General features: G+C 36.3%; 1 protein-coding gene across 1 annotated transcript in view; it reads left to right on the top strand.

The window, feature by feature from the left end:
- Positions 1–20,090, top strand: part of IQCK (IQ motif containing K) — a 37,174-nt gene that overhangs the window by 3,337 nt on the left and 13,747 nt on the right. Inside the window, exons 4-7 of the mRNA XM_021539797.3 lie at positions 24–121; positions 5,555–5,607; positions 5,723–5,800; positions 14,785–14,869. Of these exons, the coding sequence (XP_021395472.2) occupies positions 24–121; positions 5,555–5,607; positions 5,723–5,800; positions 14,785–14,869 (314 nt within the window). The remainder of the gene's footprint in view (positions 1–23; positions 122–5,554; positions 5,608–5,722; positions 5,801–14,784; positions 14,870–20,090) is intronic.

A 20,090-nucleotide genomic window follows, 5' to 3' on the forward strand; every position in this document is an offset into this window, starting at 1 on the left:
GAAGGCTGTCCTGTTTTGCTCAGGCTCTCCTCGAGAATATTTGGAGTTTTACATCTTCCCAGTGGTCTTACCAGGACTGGCTGCACTTCTGCATGAGACAGAGAAGGAGAAGTGTTTTGAGGTTAGTTTGTAGTTTTCATTTCAAATCACTGGCTGGAAGTTACAGCCTTTATATTTCCCAGGCAGTATTTTTTTAAATTTGGTCTTTTGCAAGATAACCATCCACAATAATATCATATAACATATCATGGGTTCTTTTGGATTTGGCTTTAAATGTTATTTTCTCCAGTAATTCAGAGCAGATTACATTCTACATGAACTTGATCATTATGACAATCTCTAGCTCTCTACAAATCCTCCTTAAATGTCTGATTGTATCTAGCCTAAATATTGTTGTGTTTTAGAGGAACAGGCTTCCTTTCACATTAATACTTTCCACTCATTTGAGGGTGATGTACAGAACTTGAATTTTACTTTGTAACTCAATTATTTTTGCTGGTCTGGCATTGTAATAGACGAAAATTTTCTATTTGAGCTTGTTTTTCTCTGTAAATCCCATTTAACTAGAAGACAGTATCTGGCATGAATGAGCTTATAAAAATGCAGATTTAAAAATAATTGTTTGCTACAAGTGTTTTTCTAAATTTGTTTTCAGTATATGTCTAGAGAAGAGAGACATTCCTCACTGTCTATAGTGCTTTATTTTGAACTAGGACTGGTGCAAAATAAAGTATAAATACATTCCTCATTGTATCACAGCAGCCTAGCAAAGCCCCAGCAATAGCTTAGGTACTGGGAGCTGGGAGGATTCCCATAATTACTGCTGTTTTCTCAAACCATGGCAATTTGAATTTCAGATCCAAACCTGTAAATTTAATACTAGTTATTTCAAGTTTTTCTCAGTCTTCACAAAATTTGTGTGTCTATAAACGGATGGATTTACATGTGTGTATACATATCTATAAGCTGTGATGAATACAGGTCAAATAGGAAAATGGTTCATTTATATGACATCTGTCTGTCATTCCTGCCATCACATATACATTAGCTAGCCAAGAACAGATTGAACTTATATATTACTCATCACACTTTTAATAAAATCTATTTTGATTCTTTTTGGGTTTTTTTTTGGAAGCATTTAACCTTTAGGAGAAAGGCATGTAAACCATTTGTAAATGGTTTAAAATACAGGCTTTGATAGATGATAGCTATTTCTGAAGGCAATAAAACTTAAATAGAAAGATATTTTAAAAATATTGACATTCTTAGAAAGATTTCTGTTTAAAACTCAGAACAAATTTAAGGTTAATTTGTCTATTTTTAATCTGAGAAATTTTACAAATCTTTAGTGGTATATGAGAAAGTTTGTGTGCTGAATATGGATTTTGTATGGGTCTGTGTGCTGCTTTGTAGAAAACTACTAAAAGCAATTATTTTATAATGTATAGAAGCTTGATAAAAATCAGTTCAGCTTATAGAAAACACACTTATGTGAAGAGATACCCTACTATTGGGGATCCAAGCTCAGGAAAGCAGGCTGAGGTCAGGGGATAGTTTTCCACTGTGACCTAATTTCTTCCTCCTTTTGAACAATAACTGGGAAAACAATAGTTCTTTATGCTTGCCATATAATTGAATATTTATGTTCTTTTCCATTGTTGTCCAGGTACTTGAACTTGCACATTCTGTTTCCTTATCTGACATAAATATGTGATTTTTAGTTATTCTTTAGTTGGTAAGAAATATGTTCTTATTTGGAGGGGAAAAAAACCCAATTGCTATAATTTGTGTTAAAATGGCCAATGAAATAACTTGAACTGAATTTTAGGATCAAAAGCAGAGTCCATACAACCCAAAGTAGGAACAGGGAGAAAGGATCTTGTGACAAACACATTAGAGTACAGGTTACAAAAACAAGAGGACAACAAAGATTCAAAAGATTCATGGAGTTCATGAGAAAACAGGACATGAAGAAGATTAATTGTGATGAAGCTACCGAAATCATGAAGAATGAGAAAATAATATTGGGTTTAAATTCTGGCTAGACATGAGTCACTGAAGCCTGCAAAGGGCACTTGTACAGAATAAAGCAGTGGAAGATAAATGGAAGAAGCACTGGAAGGGAGGGAGGAATACTCAGACTGGCTGCAATCAATGTTGAATGAGCCCGGGAGAAGAGAGAGGGAATGGTGAGAGAGAAAGAAGAGTGGGATTTTGATGAGAGGGACTAAAGGTTTTCATGTTTTGAAAGAAAATTAGGATGAATGAGAAGAGAAGGAAAAGGTAAATAGGAGAGCTTTTGAGCAATTGAAATTGTGTTAAGGAAATCAGATCCTGGGGCCAACAGGGGAATTCAAGGGAGAGATCAGAGAAGGTGCATCCATGTCTGGAGAGGAAGAATTGTACAATCACATGGGAAAGTCAGGAAAGGGAAATGGTTATGCTGGAAGCAGGGATTTGTGTAGGAAAGATCTTTTTTGAAGGGTGATAAAGAAACATAACAATTTATACATTTAATTTAAAATAGGCTCTCTTGCATTATGTGATGCATACAAAAAATCTGAAAAGCTAAAGCCTAGAAAAACCACCAGCTGCTAGATACATGTGCAGACTTCAAACTGACATAAATATGACAGCAGTCTGCAGAAGCTTCATTTTTAAATTAGAGATGAAAGAAACCTATTACTTTGCCCAGTGTATTCCCTCACTGATTTTTTTTTTTTTCCTATCATAAGTTCTCCTGTGTTTTATCCCATCTGCTGTCAAATGCCTACAGGGGAAAGACTATTTTCTTAAATATTTTCTTTCATGAGAACCAACTAATGCATTCATTTTTCAGCATTAAACTGAACAATGTATAAATGTTTTTATTAGAATAACTCTGACTTTTCTTTCTAGTTAGCTATCACAAAAGGAGGAAGCTGTATCAGGCTCTGTAATGGAATATATTTAAAATTATGATAGATCAGGGAAAGGGAATGGAAGGAGGTTTCCTAATGACTTTGCCATCTTCCAATCACCAGTATATTTTCATTATTATTACCAAGCACATCATATTTAAACTGAAAAATGGAAAATGAATTCTGAGTATAAACAATTTATAAACACATCTGCAGGTTAACAATGCACATTGTACAGATATTTCCTGTTTTTTATCCGGATTCATGCAGCATAGGAGGAATGTGTCAAAGGCAGGTCAATTTATGTAATTTTTTCCCTTTATAAATGTTGACTGCTGTGCAACTAATGATTTAAATCACTAGCAAAATAAACTGTTTCCTGGCAAAGAAAATAAAAAAATATTCAGCTTGATTGAATTCCTCTCTGCTAAGTTCACTGCTTCTAAAAGGATAAAACAAGATGAATTTGATCACTTTGGTGATGGCTGTTTTGAGAACCCTGTACTGATAATTTTTTCCCATTGCAAAGGAAAAGCAATTTATTTAAAACAGATTAAATTACAACTGCTAGATTAAATCAAATTTTGTTGTCAAAGTGTAGAATTTATTCTCTGAAACAATTCCCTAAGTAATGAGACCCCTTTTCATCCTGTGATTGAGAATAGCTCTACAGTGACATTCAGACTCTGCTGCTTGCTTACAGCTTCTGTGCAAGGCAAGATTTGTCCATTTAACATTTGAAGTTACTTATAGAAAGCTCTGCAGTGAAGGTATTGGTCTCTTAAGGTTTAGGTGTTAGGCTTCTTGGAACAGCATTTGGTATTAGCATAAGTATGAAAATTGCACGAGGATCTGTGTTTCTTCTTAACCAAGCACTTAATGGAGCCCTACCTGTACCCCAAAGCTTTGGTTGTCACAAAACAGATCATAAAGGCAGATATGGCTCAGGATTAAAAATTGTTTTATGATGATGTCATCTTCTGTTCTTCTGCTTTCTTGGTTTTTTTTAAAGCTCTCTCTCTTTTTTTCTTTTCTTTTTCTTTTTTTCTTTTTTTAATTTTTTTTCCCTGTTGGAGTCAGACTGTATTTCTACCAAGGGGAAGATTCTCCTAGAAGATTAAAAGCTTTCTTGGGTATCCTGTAGGACTGCCCTGCAGTCCAGCACTGAACTTCACACTTGTCATCCCCCAGCTACGAGCCTGCCCTGTGTTCTCCCCTGGGCAGTCAGCACCTCACACGACGTTCCTGTTCCTCTTCCACTTCACCTGTGGCTGACCCCCACATTATGACATATCCCATGAACAGAAAGAATTATACTATTTACAACATTTTTTCCTGCCTCTCTGTTCACATCTGAGGATAATGCATAGAATAAATTAATTTTTCATGCATTAAATTTTCAATTACATGTTTATTGTTTTTTCCTTAGCAAGTGGTAGTAGTATCTTAACCTCTTACATTTTAATCAATACTTCAGCCTCTTCTGTGACATTAAGCAGTTTCACAAAAGCTTTTGACCAGTGTGAATTGTTCTCCTAAGAAGCAATTATTACAGCTGAATCTCCTGTTTGGCAGGGCAAGTGTTGGGATAGGAGCTCAGCTTGCTTTTTTAGCTGCTACTGTGATGAAGCACTTGGTGCCCTGGGGCTGCAGGGGCTCGATGTCTTTTAGGGTTCACTGTGACTGTGTCCATCCAGAGCACATCTCATGTCAGAGGGGTTCTGAAGCTGCTGATCCAGCTCTTCTGTTATTCCAACCACAACTCCATGTTCTGTTTTCCACATTATGGGTACTGTGGTTTGTGATAAGCAGAATGAGCACCTGTATCATTTATACATTCAATCTGTCAAGATGGAATGTCAGAGGAAATGCTTTTAAAAAAAAGATTTCCTAATCCATTCTGGCTTTATCAAAATTCAGGCTCTGAATGGCTGGCTGTGGTACTGGCTGCTTGAGTCCCTAAGGACAACCTGCTGCAAAACATTTTGAAAAATCCTCTTTGTTGGTTAAGATTGAGAACTGGGAGCAAAGGGCACAAATGTTTTGCTGTGAAGCTCCAGGTTTTGAACTTTTTACCTGGTTCTCTGTAATGTCCATGGTCTCTGTGGCTGTGGACAGACAAAAGCCCTTCTTTGGTTTTGCCTTCCTTTCTGGGCCCAGCAGACGATTTGGTCAGAGCAGCCATACAATACTCTGCCTGTGGGTATTCACAACATCTTCAAGCTGGTTCCATGCAGGAGGAAACAATATCCAATCAATGTTCCCTCTGTCTTTTGGAAGAAAATAAGTATTTTGAGTATGATAATTTAACAAAATGGCAAGGAATTTACAACATATTTTCATGTATGAATGAATTATGTTAACTTCTTCACAATGACATTGCCTCTTAGAGCACCATTCAGAGATCTTTGTTCTAGATATACTGCATCAAATATCAAGATAATATATGTAGAATTTTCTCACTCATCATTTGAATTGAAATAATTCCACAAAATTTCTAAAAGTTTTGGCTGAGTCACTGGCTGTTGGCAGTAGAATAAAGCATAGATATAGTAATGTACTGTATATTTTATTTAACAAAAACAGTCAATTTATCTTAAACATATGACCAATCTGAAGATAATAAATAATTTGAAACTTTCTTCTGTCTTTAGGGAAAAAGAACCACATTTATTCCCTCTGATTTCCTAACTGAGTGGTTATACAAGTAAGTTAATCATGTTTTTTTGCTACTTAAGTATGTGCAGTGATTCCAAGGCATTAATTTGCAAATTGAATAGCTGAAATTTAAATTAAGATGAGTTGTTTTTCTTTTTCTTTAGCAATAATCCAAAGAGGAAGGATGAGTCATTCACAGAATTGTTTTCCATTCCTTTTGTTAAGGACTGGCTAAAGGACCAGTAAGTTATTGCAGTACTCAGACTAATTTTTTCTCCTTTTATTCTTTTGCCTCTGCTATCCTAAAAAAGTAATAGAGCCTCAATATGTTGCAGCTGTGACCTCAAAAATGCCCTTTACTGTGTGCAACAAAGAACTATGTGCTAGTTTCTAACTGGCCAGTGTATTACTTACAAGGTATTTTGTACCAGCATTGTTCACAGAAAAAATAATTTTGAATTCCTAAACATTTTAAATGTAGAATGTAGGGCATTTTAATAGTCTTCTAGTATTATGAACATCTTTGTGTTAAGGAGTAAAGCAATGTTTTCAGTGCTACTTTCTCCTCTGGAAATCTTAGAGAGTATAGTCAAGAAATTCTTCTTTAACTGTAAGCAGCTGCTTTCAAAATGCCTGTAACAATCCATGGCATCAGGATACATTTCTGCAGACATTTATGACTTTGAGAAATCAGCACTTGTTTTTGGCAGCCTCAATTATATAGTCCTTGTTATTTTCTTAGAACCAAACAGCACAATAGTTTTGAAAGAAATGCTACTGTTCTTGAGACTGCATTTACTTTAAAATATAGCTGCTATGTGAGAAAAGCAAAGGATTAGTCCACAGTGATGGAATAAGAAACTAAGAGAGGTCAGATTTTAAAGAAAAATTTCATTTTGAAAACTTAACTGGAATCTGGATTGAGAATTGGTGAAAACATAGAGATTAATATCTTTGTAGAAACATTTACTTTTTTACATGATGTGAGTGGAAATAGAATTTTTTTCAGTTTTTGACATGTGACACTTGGGACCTTGAGACACCAATGGAGCAAGAGGAAAGCTCCTTATCAGAGGTCTTTGTGGATAAGCTGGCAATTGTGTCAAAAGGGTTAACTTAGATTGGTTAACTTTGGTTCCCTGAGAGGTGATCATGTGGTCAGAGCTGTGTAGGACATTTCTGCAGTGCAAGACCCATTTGGAGAATGACCCATTTCATCTCAACTCTGGTACCCCCAGGCATCGTGCAGTCCTGGCACTGCTGTTCAAACCTGCCTCTGGTGGGACACATCTCTTTCATTCTGTCAAACACAGTTCTTGCCAACAAGATGCCCATTTAAGGTGTAGTTTAATGCTTTGTAATGTGAGCAGAACTGCAGCCTGGTTGTTGTACCCATTTCTTAAGCACACAGAAGAGCCCTTGGCCAGTACAGCAGTTTTGGTACTGTGGGTTTGTGGATGGTTGTTTTTTTGGCCAAAGATAAAATCTTTAAGGTCACAGTTTTTCAAAAATTTCTCTTGGAGTTGAACAAAACATTCCCTGCTCTCTCCTGTTCTTCATCCCAGCCTGCTTGTAGGCACCCTAATACCACCTTGTCTGCGTGGTGGGGTGCTTGATTATTCTGATCAGGGCTCTACTCTGAGTTAGGAATCTCTCTGCCAAAATGTGTGAGCAGGGTTTGTACAGCTATTGAGAACAGGTAATTTCTCCAGTCTGCTTCACCTTGGAGAGTGGCAAACCTGTGTATTGGCACAAACAAAGGATTAAAATGAAGGACTCGGCAAGGGGAATAGAACAAATGAGCTGCTAAGATGGAGAGGTGGTGGCAGGAACTGCTTAAGTCAGCTTTGCCAACAAGAGAAATACACTGTGGAATCACAGCCTGGATGACTCATAGCTTCTGTTAGTGGTGGTGCTCCTAAATAACGTGGTGACAGCTCCACAAGGACACTGGAGTGTCAGACTCCTACTTAAGTTGCTACCCTTCATCTTAAATCCTCTAAACAAGTAGGCCCTTAAAATAATAATTATTAAAATGATTATATATTAATCATTAATAAAATATTAAATAACTACTTTTAGTGATCTTGTCCTAAAATTTCAGATTTACAAAATGCTGCTTCTGAAGTAAATATTATTGGAGCAAAGTGAAAGGCTGCAATATTAAATAAGAATAAAAAAAGAGAATTTATTATTATGTCCTAGATATGTCATAAATAGTTTATTGTTATATCCTTCCAGCTATCACACTTAAATTGTAATTGATTCTATGTTTCTTATTGTCACTTCCATTTCTATTTTTAGAGGCGTTTCAATTTTTTTTAACAGGATTAAAAATATGTAAGAGACAATATTCTAAAAGTGCTGGTCAAATTTGGATGGCAATCATCCTTATCCCAACTGTTTAGATGGATTTATCAGTGCCAAGCAGTCTTAATGCTTAAAAAAAACACCAAAACCAAAAACCCCCAGAGGACTATTGTTTTTGTTCTATCCAGGATCTAGCTTTTTTTAATATATTCCATACTTGAGTATGACTTTTTTGGCTCTCCTCCAGTGCCTCCAGTTTCTTCTTTGAAGCTCAATTTTTTTTTTTAAGAATAGTCAAAGCCACAGTCTTATGAACTTCACTTTCTGTGCAATGCATTTCTAAATGAGATCTTGCAGCCTACTTTTCCCTAATATGGAGACCCAAATGCTGCACTGGTTTTCAGAATTTTAAATGCAGATCTTGTACCTTAAAAATCTAGTTTTTGTAGGTAAAGGAGCTTGTAAATTTTGAATTTGTTTCCAGCTTTAGTGTAATAATAGCTGTGATATCTTCATATAGGTACCTTGTCTTCCACTTGAGTTCTGCATGTTACCAGTACTGCTGACAAAATATTCCATCTCTTGGGAATCTGCAATTCCCCAAACAGATTTCAAAAGCAATGGAAGGAGCAGCTTCAGTGCTGACTGGTAATCCCCATATCACATGCCAGACATTTCTGTTGCCTTAAAGGACAGCTGCACCTTTCAGAGGGCAGGAAAGTGGAGTTTGAACTCAAGCCCAGCACACGTTTGTTGGGCACTGCTGGGATACAAACTCATGTACCTGTTCCTCCATTCCAGGCTGCAGAAAGAACCAAGTGAAGAAATAGAATTAGAGCTGGGAATGTTTTGTAATCCTATGAATATGCTAATGAGCACCACAGTTGCCTTTTGTCAGCATTTTCCAGTGGTGTTTCTGGTTGAACAGCCCTGAAGCTCAGTTGCAAGTAACCAAGCTCTGTGTACTGAGTGGGGGCCAGGGAAAGTCAGTGAGCTCTGATTATGCTCTTATCCCTCTGAAATTTTACTCTTCTGGCATAGATAGTCTGAGTAACATAACAGCATCATTTCCCAACCTTCTTTAGCATATTAATGAAAGAAATAGGAAGAAACCAACAAAACACTGTTCCTGTGCTCTGAAAAACTGTGATATCATAAAAGCCTGTCATGTAAATGTAATAATATGATAGCATTGTTCAACATAACCCTTGACCTTACATCCAACGAGAGAGAGTGGTATGTGGTATATGCACCTATGTTAGAACAAGCATTTCCTGGATTTTGAAGTTCAGATAAAAAATAACTCACAAGATTTTTTTAATCTGCATTTTCTTCTTTTTTATTGGAGATATTTACTTGCTACACAGTTCAGAAGGATACATTTCCTGGTTTAATCTGTCTGTGTGTACCAAAACAAGTGTACAGACACAGAGAAATAATTTTATCATGGCTTTACTGAAGTGGACAGCTAAGATATAAACTATTACTAAATTTGGAGTAGTGGCTTTTTGCCAAATATCTGTATACCCATATATATACATTGAATATTTTTTTCTCCCTCCCCCAGATATTTTAATTGGGTGAAGTCTGCTGGTCTCAGCTGCCTTTACAGTTGACTTCATTGTCAGCTCTCAGATGGCCAATAGGGGTAATTTTGCACGGGTGACTGATTTTTTTTCTTTCCATAATATGCCCAGTTTCTACAGGCTGTGCTTTCTGCACACTGCTATATTTCATTGGTTTGTGTCTAATCCAGCCATGTTTGGAGTGTGCTTGATTTGCCTTATATTTTCTTTTTTGGTTTTCATTAATAATTTGAGCTTTAAATAACATTTTATTGTAATAATGGGAAGTCCAGCAAATACATCTCTGTGGATGTTATTCTGTGTATTTCCAAGTGAAAATTGCCATTTAAGTAATATGGCAGGACTCAGGTTAACAAAGGAGAAATTTTTTACTTAAAAACTGTGTGTTGAAAGACTGCAGAAATTTTCTCTGTAAAATAGTTATATTTTGTAGCGGTGCTTTATGGGGTTGAAGGTGTTATGGCTGTAATATCTGATGCATTAAAAATGCTTTAAATTTATGTACAGGTTGTCAAAATGGCAATGAGAAAACTGAAAACTTATTAGTGCTTTGTGGCATCTTCCTCATATTGCTGTTGGAGCACTAAGGGGAGTTATTCACGTTTTCAGCTTATAAAGTCTGACCCAAAGTACACAAACATGGATGGGAATTTTCCCATTGACATGAATGGCTTTTGGAACAGGTCCATGTTTGGTTTCCTTCAGTCCAGGCTCACAGACACTCTCACAGACTACATAAATATTGGTCCTACGAGAGAGAAAGCTGAGGCAATGCTTTGTGACTTCCAAAATATGTGGCAAGTATGCAAGCACAGGAGAGCTGAGCTGGAGCATTAGGGTGGGCACGTCCTCCCAAGGAGAGTCTATTGAGACAAGAAATCCACTGTGATTTTCAGACAGAACTGAAGACAAAAAATTCTCGCTCTGCTATTTTTTGGCATGTTTTCATTGCAAAGACTTCTTGCTGTGCTTCCTCTAATTCCTCTGACATTCTGGTTACAAATCACCTGTTCTGCCTCAGTCTCCTGTTGGTTACATGACTCTGCCTCCCCACATAACAACTTTCTCATGTTAGTTCCACACTCTCTTGTCTTTTCTTCATTATAAATAGATAAGCAAGTATATAAATAGTTGGTATGTGTCTAGCAGTTGAATGCATATTATCACTATGGTCACTTTGATAACACTCTCAAATGTATTTATAACATTTTTAAATTCCATTAACTATTGACAGTATAAAGGACCTTTTATTTGGACAAGATGATAGACAAGAAGAGTTGAGACTCCTGCTAACTGTCAGTAGTCACACTTTAAGATGTCTACTTGGTTGCAGTTCCTCTTTCAAGAAGTTTAAATTTGGTTATTCCCACATTTACAATCCTTCAAAAATGTACTCTCCATATAGTGCACGAAAGTGTTTTCTTATATATTGTAAGGATTTTTAAAATAAAATAGTAATAATCTTATTATTGTGCATTTAGATTGTTGCAAAAGAAAACTAGTGATTAGGAATTTATTTCTGACTATGGAATAGTTGTACTAATACTGAAAATGTTAAAAAGAAAGGTCTCAGTTCACACTCTGTTTGACCTGTGAAAATGTTCCAGGGTATTTTTGTCAAGTGTCTGTGGGAATATTTCCCTGGAAATCTGAGAGGCTTATACAATGCCTGTGTAATATTTGATCAATATATGTAATTGATTTTAAATACCAGGTCAGATGAATCAGTACTTCAGTGTCTGATTGCTCATGAACCACCATTTTCCTGCTTTTTGGGTAAATGACCTTAGTAGTATTTATAAACAGATTTTTTGAGACATTTATTTTGAATCAAAATAATACTTTTTATTATTGTACAATTTTGGGGATCTGGATAGGCATGTAAGATGAAAGACCTAAAAAAAAATCTGTTGCTGTTGTGTTTCTAGGTTCCATGATTAGGAATTAGAAATACTGCAAATATGAAAGATGAGTACTTTGAGAAATTTTCAGCAGAGTTTTTTTGGTTATTCAGATCAGCACATGATTTTTTTGTGTATTTCCCAAAACAAAGACTTTTTCAGAATCCTGTTTTGAAAAGTTATGCAGATCACCATGGTCATTTACTTGTGTGTATTATATTTACCCCTGTTCTGTGGTCTGTTCCTTTATATTATGAATTTTTCAGTGACTCTGTCATTGCCTGTGTTTGTACATGATCTAAACATTCAAGAACAATTACCATCACAGTCAAGCTAAAGGTGAAATGAATCTGGCTGTGGCCAATGTATTGAAAGTGAGGAAGCCTCATCCTTTGCATCAGGGTCACTTCAATATTTCTAGAGAAGAGCTTTCTAAAAGCAGAGAGGAGCCCAGGCCATTCCATGGCTGCACCTGGAGATTCCAGCCTCGCCTGCACACCAGGAGCCCCAGGCACTGCTGCTCTTAGGGGACAGATTGGAACAGGAGCAGCCATTACAAAACCCTGAATTATATACGCTGAACATTCTCTTGATTATATTTTTTCTTATGTTTTGTTTCCAAGGAAGGAATCAGGCCTGTTTGTAAGACAGAATGTGAAAATAATCAGAGTTTTTGGGCATTAGTGTATGGAAATACTGCCTGAATTCAGTGCCCTTCACTGGGGCTATGAACCCCCAGAGATTATTTTGTATGTTTTGGAGACAAGAAAATGGAGGGACTCTTTTCCTCCATTTTCAGAATTCTTTGAGAACCCCATCTTCTGTCCATGAGGAAATCAGATACATGTCTTCATTAAGAGCTCTTTTCAATGCCTCCTACATTTATTTAATACAAGTCTGTTTTGTATCTTCTGGGTGCAAAATTCCACTTTCATAATGTCATCTGAGTAGTGAGTATCTCACAGAATCAAGATCTGTACAAGTTTGCTCAGAAAGCAAGAAACATGTTTCTGGAATTTAACTTTGGTCAGTGTCTGCTTTATGCAGATTTGGTAAAATAAAATACTTCCGAAAAATCTTTTTTTCTGATGCTCTTTTACAGGTGCAACTTGTGTTAAACAATACATATATATTTAAATAGATAGCACTGTTTCATATGTGGGCTTTTAAGATTGTGCATAATCCAGGAATAAATAAGCAGCATATAGTCAGTGTACATTGTACTGTCAGTTTGCATCTTGCAGGCATCCAGCTGTCTTCTGCCACAAATGCCAGACTCCTCTTTCCCTCGTTGTCTGCTGAGGGGTGATTGCCTCTGCTCAGATTCTATTTTTATTTGACCTGTAGACATTGTGTATATTCTCCATTTATTCTCTTAGACCAAACTGGACCTGGCATGACATCTGGTCTTTAAAATTGTGCCATTGAAAGGATTGATATCTCTGCCAGTGACTGTCATACTAAAAATTAATTCCTGTTCTTGCTTGATTTTTTTATATTTCTTTCTCAGTTTTAGTGTTGGATTATAAACTAGACATTTTTATAATTTGAAAATGAAACCAAAGAAATGCTAGAGTTGACCTTGCAGGCTAGGAGAAATCTCAAGTTGTTCTTTGGAGATGTACTTTTTCATAGAGAAAATTCAGTGTCTTTGATATAACTGCTGTAAAATATGTAGGTCTTCCTGTGATTTTCCCTAAGTTTTGGTCTTCAAAAAGATCTAAAATAGAACAGAGGATGAAAGTCTATCAGGGAAACCAGCACAGTCCAACTTCAGATTTTTAAGTCTGATTATAAGAAGCTGTTATCTCAGGAAGCCTTGCTTGTCCAGCACTTATGATTTCCCCTGAGCAGGAGAAATGCTAATTAATGTTCACAGAGCTAAGACAGTTTAGCTGAATGGAGAGACTGCTTTTTATTTTTGCCTTATTTCAACTTTTCCAAACAGACCAAGGTTTTACTTCACATTAAAATAAATGTAGGGCAAAACCCATCTGACATGATGATGAGACCAATTTAGCTGAGTACACAGAGTGAACCAGTGGAGTCAGTGTAGCATTAGATAAGAGCTAAGGCTGTGCTCCAAGTTGAAATGCTCCTGCAGTGAAGACAAGCCCTAAGAGAAAGACGTCAGAGAGCATAGGCAGCTTACTAGGGCAGAGACTAATATGAATGAAATTAAGTGAAAGGAAAATGTAAGCTGTCAGGCCTCCTAGCTTGAGCTGTAATATGCCATAAATAAATTTCCAAAAGATATTGCAGCATTTTAACCAGAAAATGTAAGACTACATAAATAAATAGCTTGTTATTGATGGGCTTTGCAGTGTATTTATAATAGAAATACTATAGATCATGTTCCTGCATGGGCACGTGCAGGTGGGTGCTGCATCCAAATTCATCATGATGTGTTCTTCCAAGTCAAGGCTGTGTTCAGTCTGTTCCCCATGCAGGGAGAGTGGCTCTTGGCAGCCATTCCAATGCTGTGCCAAGTCTTCTCTTCAGAACTGGTGTTTTCATGAGTTGCAGTGTTATTATGCTGTAGTTCTTTGGCTGCAAATTACATTTCTTATAAAAGATAGTATAGAAACAAATTTTGTTTTGTCCTTTCCAATGGATGATTTATTTTTTATCATTGTGTCTGAGAAATAAATCAACGCCCATAGAAAATGGCTTTTGGGAAGCAAGGTTTGATATAGTAATTTGGGGTTTTGCTAGTGATGGCTGAATTTAATTACTAGCTTGTTCCCATTAAAATTGATTACAACAGAATCACCAAATGTACTTCCAAGCTACCATATATTTTGGCTGAAAATGGTTGAGTTCACAAATGTATTATATTTTTTTATCATCAAAAGAAAGTGTATATGGTATCAAAAGTAAAATTTCAGCATTTTAAGAACTAGTTTAAACATTTCTAAACATGGATTCATGCTATGCAGATAGGATAATCATTATTTTTCAGCACATTGCAATTTAAAGTGACACCATAATGTAAATTAATGCACCAAGATGTGTTTATATTCTGTGTATTTAATGTAATAAACATTTACATCATAAGCCTGTTCATTGTTGCACACACACTAAAACCTTCCCTGCTTTACAAATGACAGACTCCTTCCCTTGCCCACCTCCCACTGCCACCCCAAACCTTACCATAATAGGGGGAGTTTGAAATAGGGGTAGAAGAATAAGAAAGATTACTGTGCTTGATGTGCCATTTGTAAATTATTGTTTGAAGAAGGAATTCTGGTAGTGTATATAATAATATATTTGTAAAGGAGACATTCTTTGGGCATTGTTTTCAGAGCATAAGAAGCTGTGTCTTTCAGGCTCCTGAACAACATTTCTCTTTTTGATAAAATATACTGTTAGGGATGAAAGTGTTTTACATTTATAGGCTGTCTGTTAATATTTTTTTTTTTTTTTAAGTCCTAGACCACCAGTTCCTCTGTCTCTGCTTCTATCAGAAGAAGAAGCAAGCATACTAATTCAGTCCTTCTGGAGAGGTTATCGGGTAAGAGTAATCTATAATTATTTTGCTTGATGTTGAAAACTGTAGGACTGTGAAGGCCCCAGGGAAAATCCTTACATAAATTTTAAGTAGGGGATACTATAAATAGCTGCTGAGACCCCTATGGTTCATTGGCTTTGGATGTTGCTCTGCCTTATGCCCAGTGACTACAATTTTTTCATAGGCATTTATGCTGATGTAATCTCACTGTTTTCCTCAACAACAGAAAATCCACAGAAATTCGATTTTCCAGAGTACAGTTAGCACTGAACAATTTTCTTTCTTTAATTGAAAGTTACTTTGGGTAGTTCTAAAGGGTGGAGAGTTATTTTGCTTCATGCAGGGATATGTGAGTGAGTGTGGAGATGCATGAGGAGGATTGGTGAGGTCTGTTGAGAAATAAAAGCATACAGAAAGAAAGGACAAGGAATTGACACCAAGAATGAGGCAGGAGATTTATGAGAGGCATGAAGGCTGTTGTTCAAGGAAAAGGGAAACAAAATGACAAGCAGATGTTTTAAGGCTCACTAGTAACACAGCACTAGTGCCATTTCCAGTTTAAGGGGGAAGAGCAAGGTGCATAAGAGAAATACAAATAAAATTGTCCAATGCTATTATCTTGGAGGGTAACAGCCATGCTAACCCTAGGATACTAAATAAATTATTTTGAAAGTCCTGAACAAGTTCTGTCAAATATATTTTTTAAAAGCTCTATGCCTTCACACTTCAGGAAGAAATGGACTTGAAATTCAGGTGACTCTGGTCATGAAGAAATGTCTTTGACTTCCTTTATCAAAACTTAACCTTCTAAGTAGCCTCCAGATATAGCAGCAATTTCATTGTGATGGACAGTGAGACATCTCTGTATGTCAGGTGTTGTTTAAAGAACAATAGTTTAAAACACTCTCTGTTAAGTTCTCTACTATTTTTAACAAGCATGAATATATAAGTGGCTCCTATAATGTGCTGTGCAGCCAAAGACAATGAAATACCTTGAAATGTTCTTCTTGACTGATGGATTTTTGTGGCTCTTTTGGCTTGTTTGTTTTCCATTATTATTCTTTTTTTGAGCCGAGGCGGCATTGACACTAACATTAATTAGCACTGACAGTATCCCTGCAGGCATCCTTACAGTGGGGCAACCATTATCCTATAACAGTTATGTCTGCTGAACACTGCAAGGTTGCTCAGATATCTTCTGCTTCTCTGGAAGCTTGTGAAGGGCACAATCCTTCCTTGCATAGATGAACTTCAGCATTTTCACACTGGTATTTATCGTTCTAAACCAATTCCCAGAAATTAGAAACTCTAGCTATAAAAGGTAGGAGACATAAAAAATAATTCAGGCTATAAAATTAGCTATTAATGTTTTACCTTATTTGAGGTGAAGGAACATGGGGTTTTAAAAATTAAAAATTGCAATCAGAATATAAAATAAAAACCATTAGTAACGAATTGCTACATAGAGCAATGTGTTATCCTTGGGCTTGCAGATTAATAGAACACTAAGCTTAAATGGGATTTCATCACATTAATGATAAGTATGTTATGAAAAATTATGATAGAATTCAGATTATTTGCTTTTAAAATAAATAGCTCAGTCAGCTAATGCTGATTTAATGTTAATAGCTGGTAATAACTGAATACTTACAAATAATGCCTTTTTGCATTCTAAAGATATTTTTGTGTCAAAGTTTTAAATTATTTTCCGAAGTTTTTCATTAAACCTTGTTTTTTAATTCAGAGGATTTAGAACATTGACATACTGCTTTTGAAATAAAAATTTACACAGTGTGATAATACTGGGTAATTAAACATTAGCACACAGATATGTGACACTGATGGAGAAACAGGGTACTTCATCCTTGGTCTTCTAAGACACATTTTCTATGGACTCAGACCATTTTTGAGGTACTTTCTTGCCCCCATTGATTTAGGCAGTAGAGTTTATCTAGTTATATAACTGACTGAGCATCGGTCTTCTCTTGATACTTCACTTGTTTCTGCTACCTCCAGCTGTCTGAGCATGCCAGTATCAAAAATACATGGCAAAAAATGCAAAAATGGGTCTGGCAGTAAAATGTAATGGGGGGAAAAAAGCTATAGGTATAGAATCTTGAGAACTCTGATAAATAAAGCATGATCAAAACAGTAAATTCATCCTTATCTGCAGCACATTCAGAAAAACACTTGTTTAATTGTTGTATCAATTAACATTGTTTAATTGTTGTATCATCAACTAAGTCCCTGCTACAGTCTTTCCTACAAAAACATTGATGGGCACTCAAGTTTAATCAAGAACTGAATTCTACAACAAATAGCAGTAGAAAATAGAGCTGCTGAGTTCTGTGAGGCGATCACAGAAAGGAGGACATTATCTTGAGAGGGCTCTTTGAGGGCCAGGAGGAGCACTCAAGCAAGACTTGAGACAGCTCTGTCATCAGAATTCTTCATTTTCACTTTCCACCATCCTTTTTTATTGAGGTCCCATTCATCTGTCGCAGGCCAAGGCAGTATTCAGCTAGGTGTCAATTTCCCAGGCACTTTTCCAGCAAAATATGATATATTCCTTCATCCCTCTACTGCAGAATCTTTGCTTAGTGCCACTTTTAATGTGATCTTTTTAATCTTTAAAATTTGCATAACTATTCTAGACTAACAGAAATTTTTCAGTAGTAGAATTTCCTTTGATGTCTGGGGGTGAACCTTTAGTGTTATTCTTATCTGTTGTGCTACATGTTCTCACCTAGCACTGAAAGCATGGGATTTTGGACTAAATCTTGTAAGATCTTAGAGTTGAAATTGGACAGCATTATGTAAATAATCAGTGCTATTTTATACTACACATCCTTTGAGCAAAAGCTGAAGATAAAAATGCTCCAGTTTTGCTTTGTATCTCGCAAGGCATAGTGCTTTTGCTATCACAGTTTATATTGCTTTCTAGCAAGCTGTGGCTACCAGCAAAGGCTTTAACCCAGAAGGTCACACAAATATTCCCTGTTATTCACAGCAAACGTAGGAGTGAACTCCCCCTTCAAAGCTAAAACACCTCCAGGGCTTCAGGCAGTGCTGGTCTGCAGGAGAGACACTTCAGTTCTTTAGACAAGATTCTGGACTCTCTGTGTTTACCTGGAGATTTTGCTGCTAAGTCATGGCTTTTCATCACGCTGGCATTGCACTCTGGTTTCAAAGCAGAACAACTTTCTAAGGCATTATGAGTAGGCTAAACTAGATTATAACTATGCTGAACTATAATCTATTAAGCATATTTGGAACTTGTAAATATATTTTGTTACATTCCCATCACCTGTTTTACTGCAGGTGGCATATCTGTGTTCTTTCCTGGTTTTGGTCACTTTTCTAAAAAGACACTTTGTTCTGGGAGCTCATTTTACTGTTTGGATTTAATGCTGACTTTGGAGTATTTGAGTATCTGACTCTGCTTTATCTCAGAACTCTGTATTTCACTGGGCATTTCACTGCACTGCCACTGTTTTATTTGTTTAAGGAGACTATACAGAAGCTACTATTCTTGCCTTTTATCTTTTAGCTGTTAGGAATTATTGTCTTTATTTTCAATATACATAGAGAGCTGTGGCCCTGTCATGGGCCAAAATACAGATCTTACACAGCTGAAGTTGTAAATGGACACATCATGTTTTCAGAAATTCTGTATTTACATATAGAGGTAGTAATTTCTCTATCTCCCTGCCTCTTGCACTTCTGTCATTCATATACTTGTGTCCCATAAGCATTTCCTTAACCCTTTCCTGTGCAAACTGACTCCATAGAATAAGGAATTATTTGGCGTATAAAACCATACATAGCAGCATAAAAGAAAAAATGTCTCTTGCAAGCCTAAATAAATTATCCTGTGTTTAGATTATATTTTTGCCAATAGTATTTAATTAATTTAATAGAAAAATTTCTCCTTTTTTTTGTATATCTGAAGATGTCTCTAGTAGCTGTAACTTCTTTATTTTTTTTTAAATTTCATAGAAACCTTGTAAGAAGTCCTTGTAACTTTTATAGAAGATACAACAAAACTATATCAGTATAATGGAATATTATTGGAGGTGTAAGATGTATCTGATCTCAAGTCACCGAGCAAAAGTCTTGTCTGTTTTTATTGATCGAGTAACCTTGTATTGTATTTCTGCTCTGCCAGTGCACTGTCTGAAACATAGCAAGTTTTCTTCTCCTAAGTGGATTGAAAAGTGCTATGGGAGTCCAGCTACTGTTTATTGCATTCTTAGATGCAGCACAGAGGAGGAATCCTGGGAGGAAAGAATACTTTTGATAAATAATTTAAACTGTTTTCTTTAAGGTTTGGGGTTGTTTTATAACTAGTGGAAAACTAAGTTGTGCTCTTTTGCTCTGTATGTGTCTTAGTAAAGTGGGAGAAAAGCAGAGTGTAATGGAGAAGAGTCTATAATAGAGTTCAAGTCACAGAGCAAACTCTTCACCATACCTGTAAGAATTCAAGATATACAATTTTATTTGGAAATGTTCTAGGGAACTAAGTTGTTACCTTCCTACAAGCAAAAATGTCTCCAGGAGAAACTGAACTTATTGCTGCTTGTTTCTACCATGTTGTTCCACTTCAGACTGAATTACTGGACATTGAACCTTAGAATCATGAGATGTTTTGGGTTGGAAGGAACCTTAAGAACCATCCATTTCCAACCCTGCTGCCATGGGCAGGGACACCTTCCACCAGAGCAGGTTGCTCAGAGCCCCATCCAGCTTGGCCTTGGACAGTGCCAGGATGGGGCAGCCACAGCTTCTCTAAATGTAGTCCTGAAACATAATGACATTTCTATATGTAACATTTAAGGAAAAAAACCAAACACCAGAAACTGCATTTTAAAAATAATTCTACTACAATTTGGGTATGACTCAAAGAGAATAATCCTCAGTGTCCAAGGTAATGCTGGCATGCCCCTTTCTACTTCTGTTGAGGACGGGATCTCGTGCACTGGAGGCAGTAATTGTGTGAATGCCAACCATGGGCAACACACTGCTAATTAATCAAATCCTGCTTACAAGTGTAAGTAGCAGAGTGGTAAAAGCTGTTGATGCAGAGCTAGCTCACTTTTATGTTAGTAGGAACTACACCAGTACAAAAACAATACTGGAAAAATTCAGTTTATATCTAAATGATATCTAGGCCTTTGACTGTTGTAAATTTTTTTTGTGGAAGCAGAATTATGCCTTTTAGGGA

The sequence above is a fragment of the Lonchura striata genome, chromosome 16, assembly GCF_046129695.1.
Source record: "Lonchura striata isolate bLonStr1 chromosome 16, bLonStr1.mat, whole genome shotgun sequence".
Taxonomy (NCBI): Eukaryota; Metazoa; Chordata; class Aves; order Passeriformes; family Estrildidae; genus Lonchura; species Lonchura striata.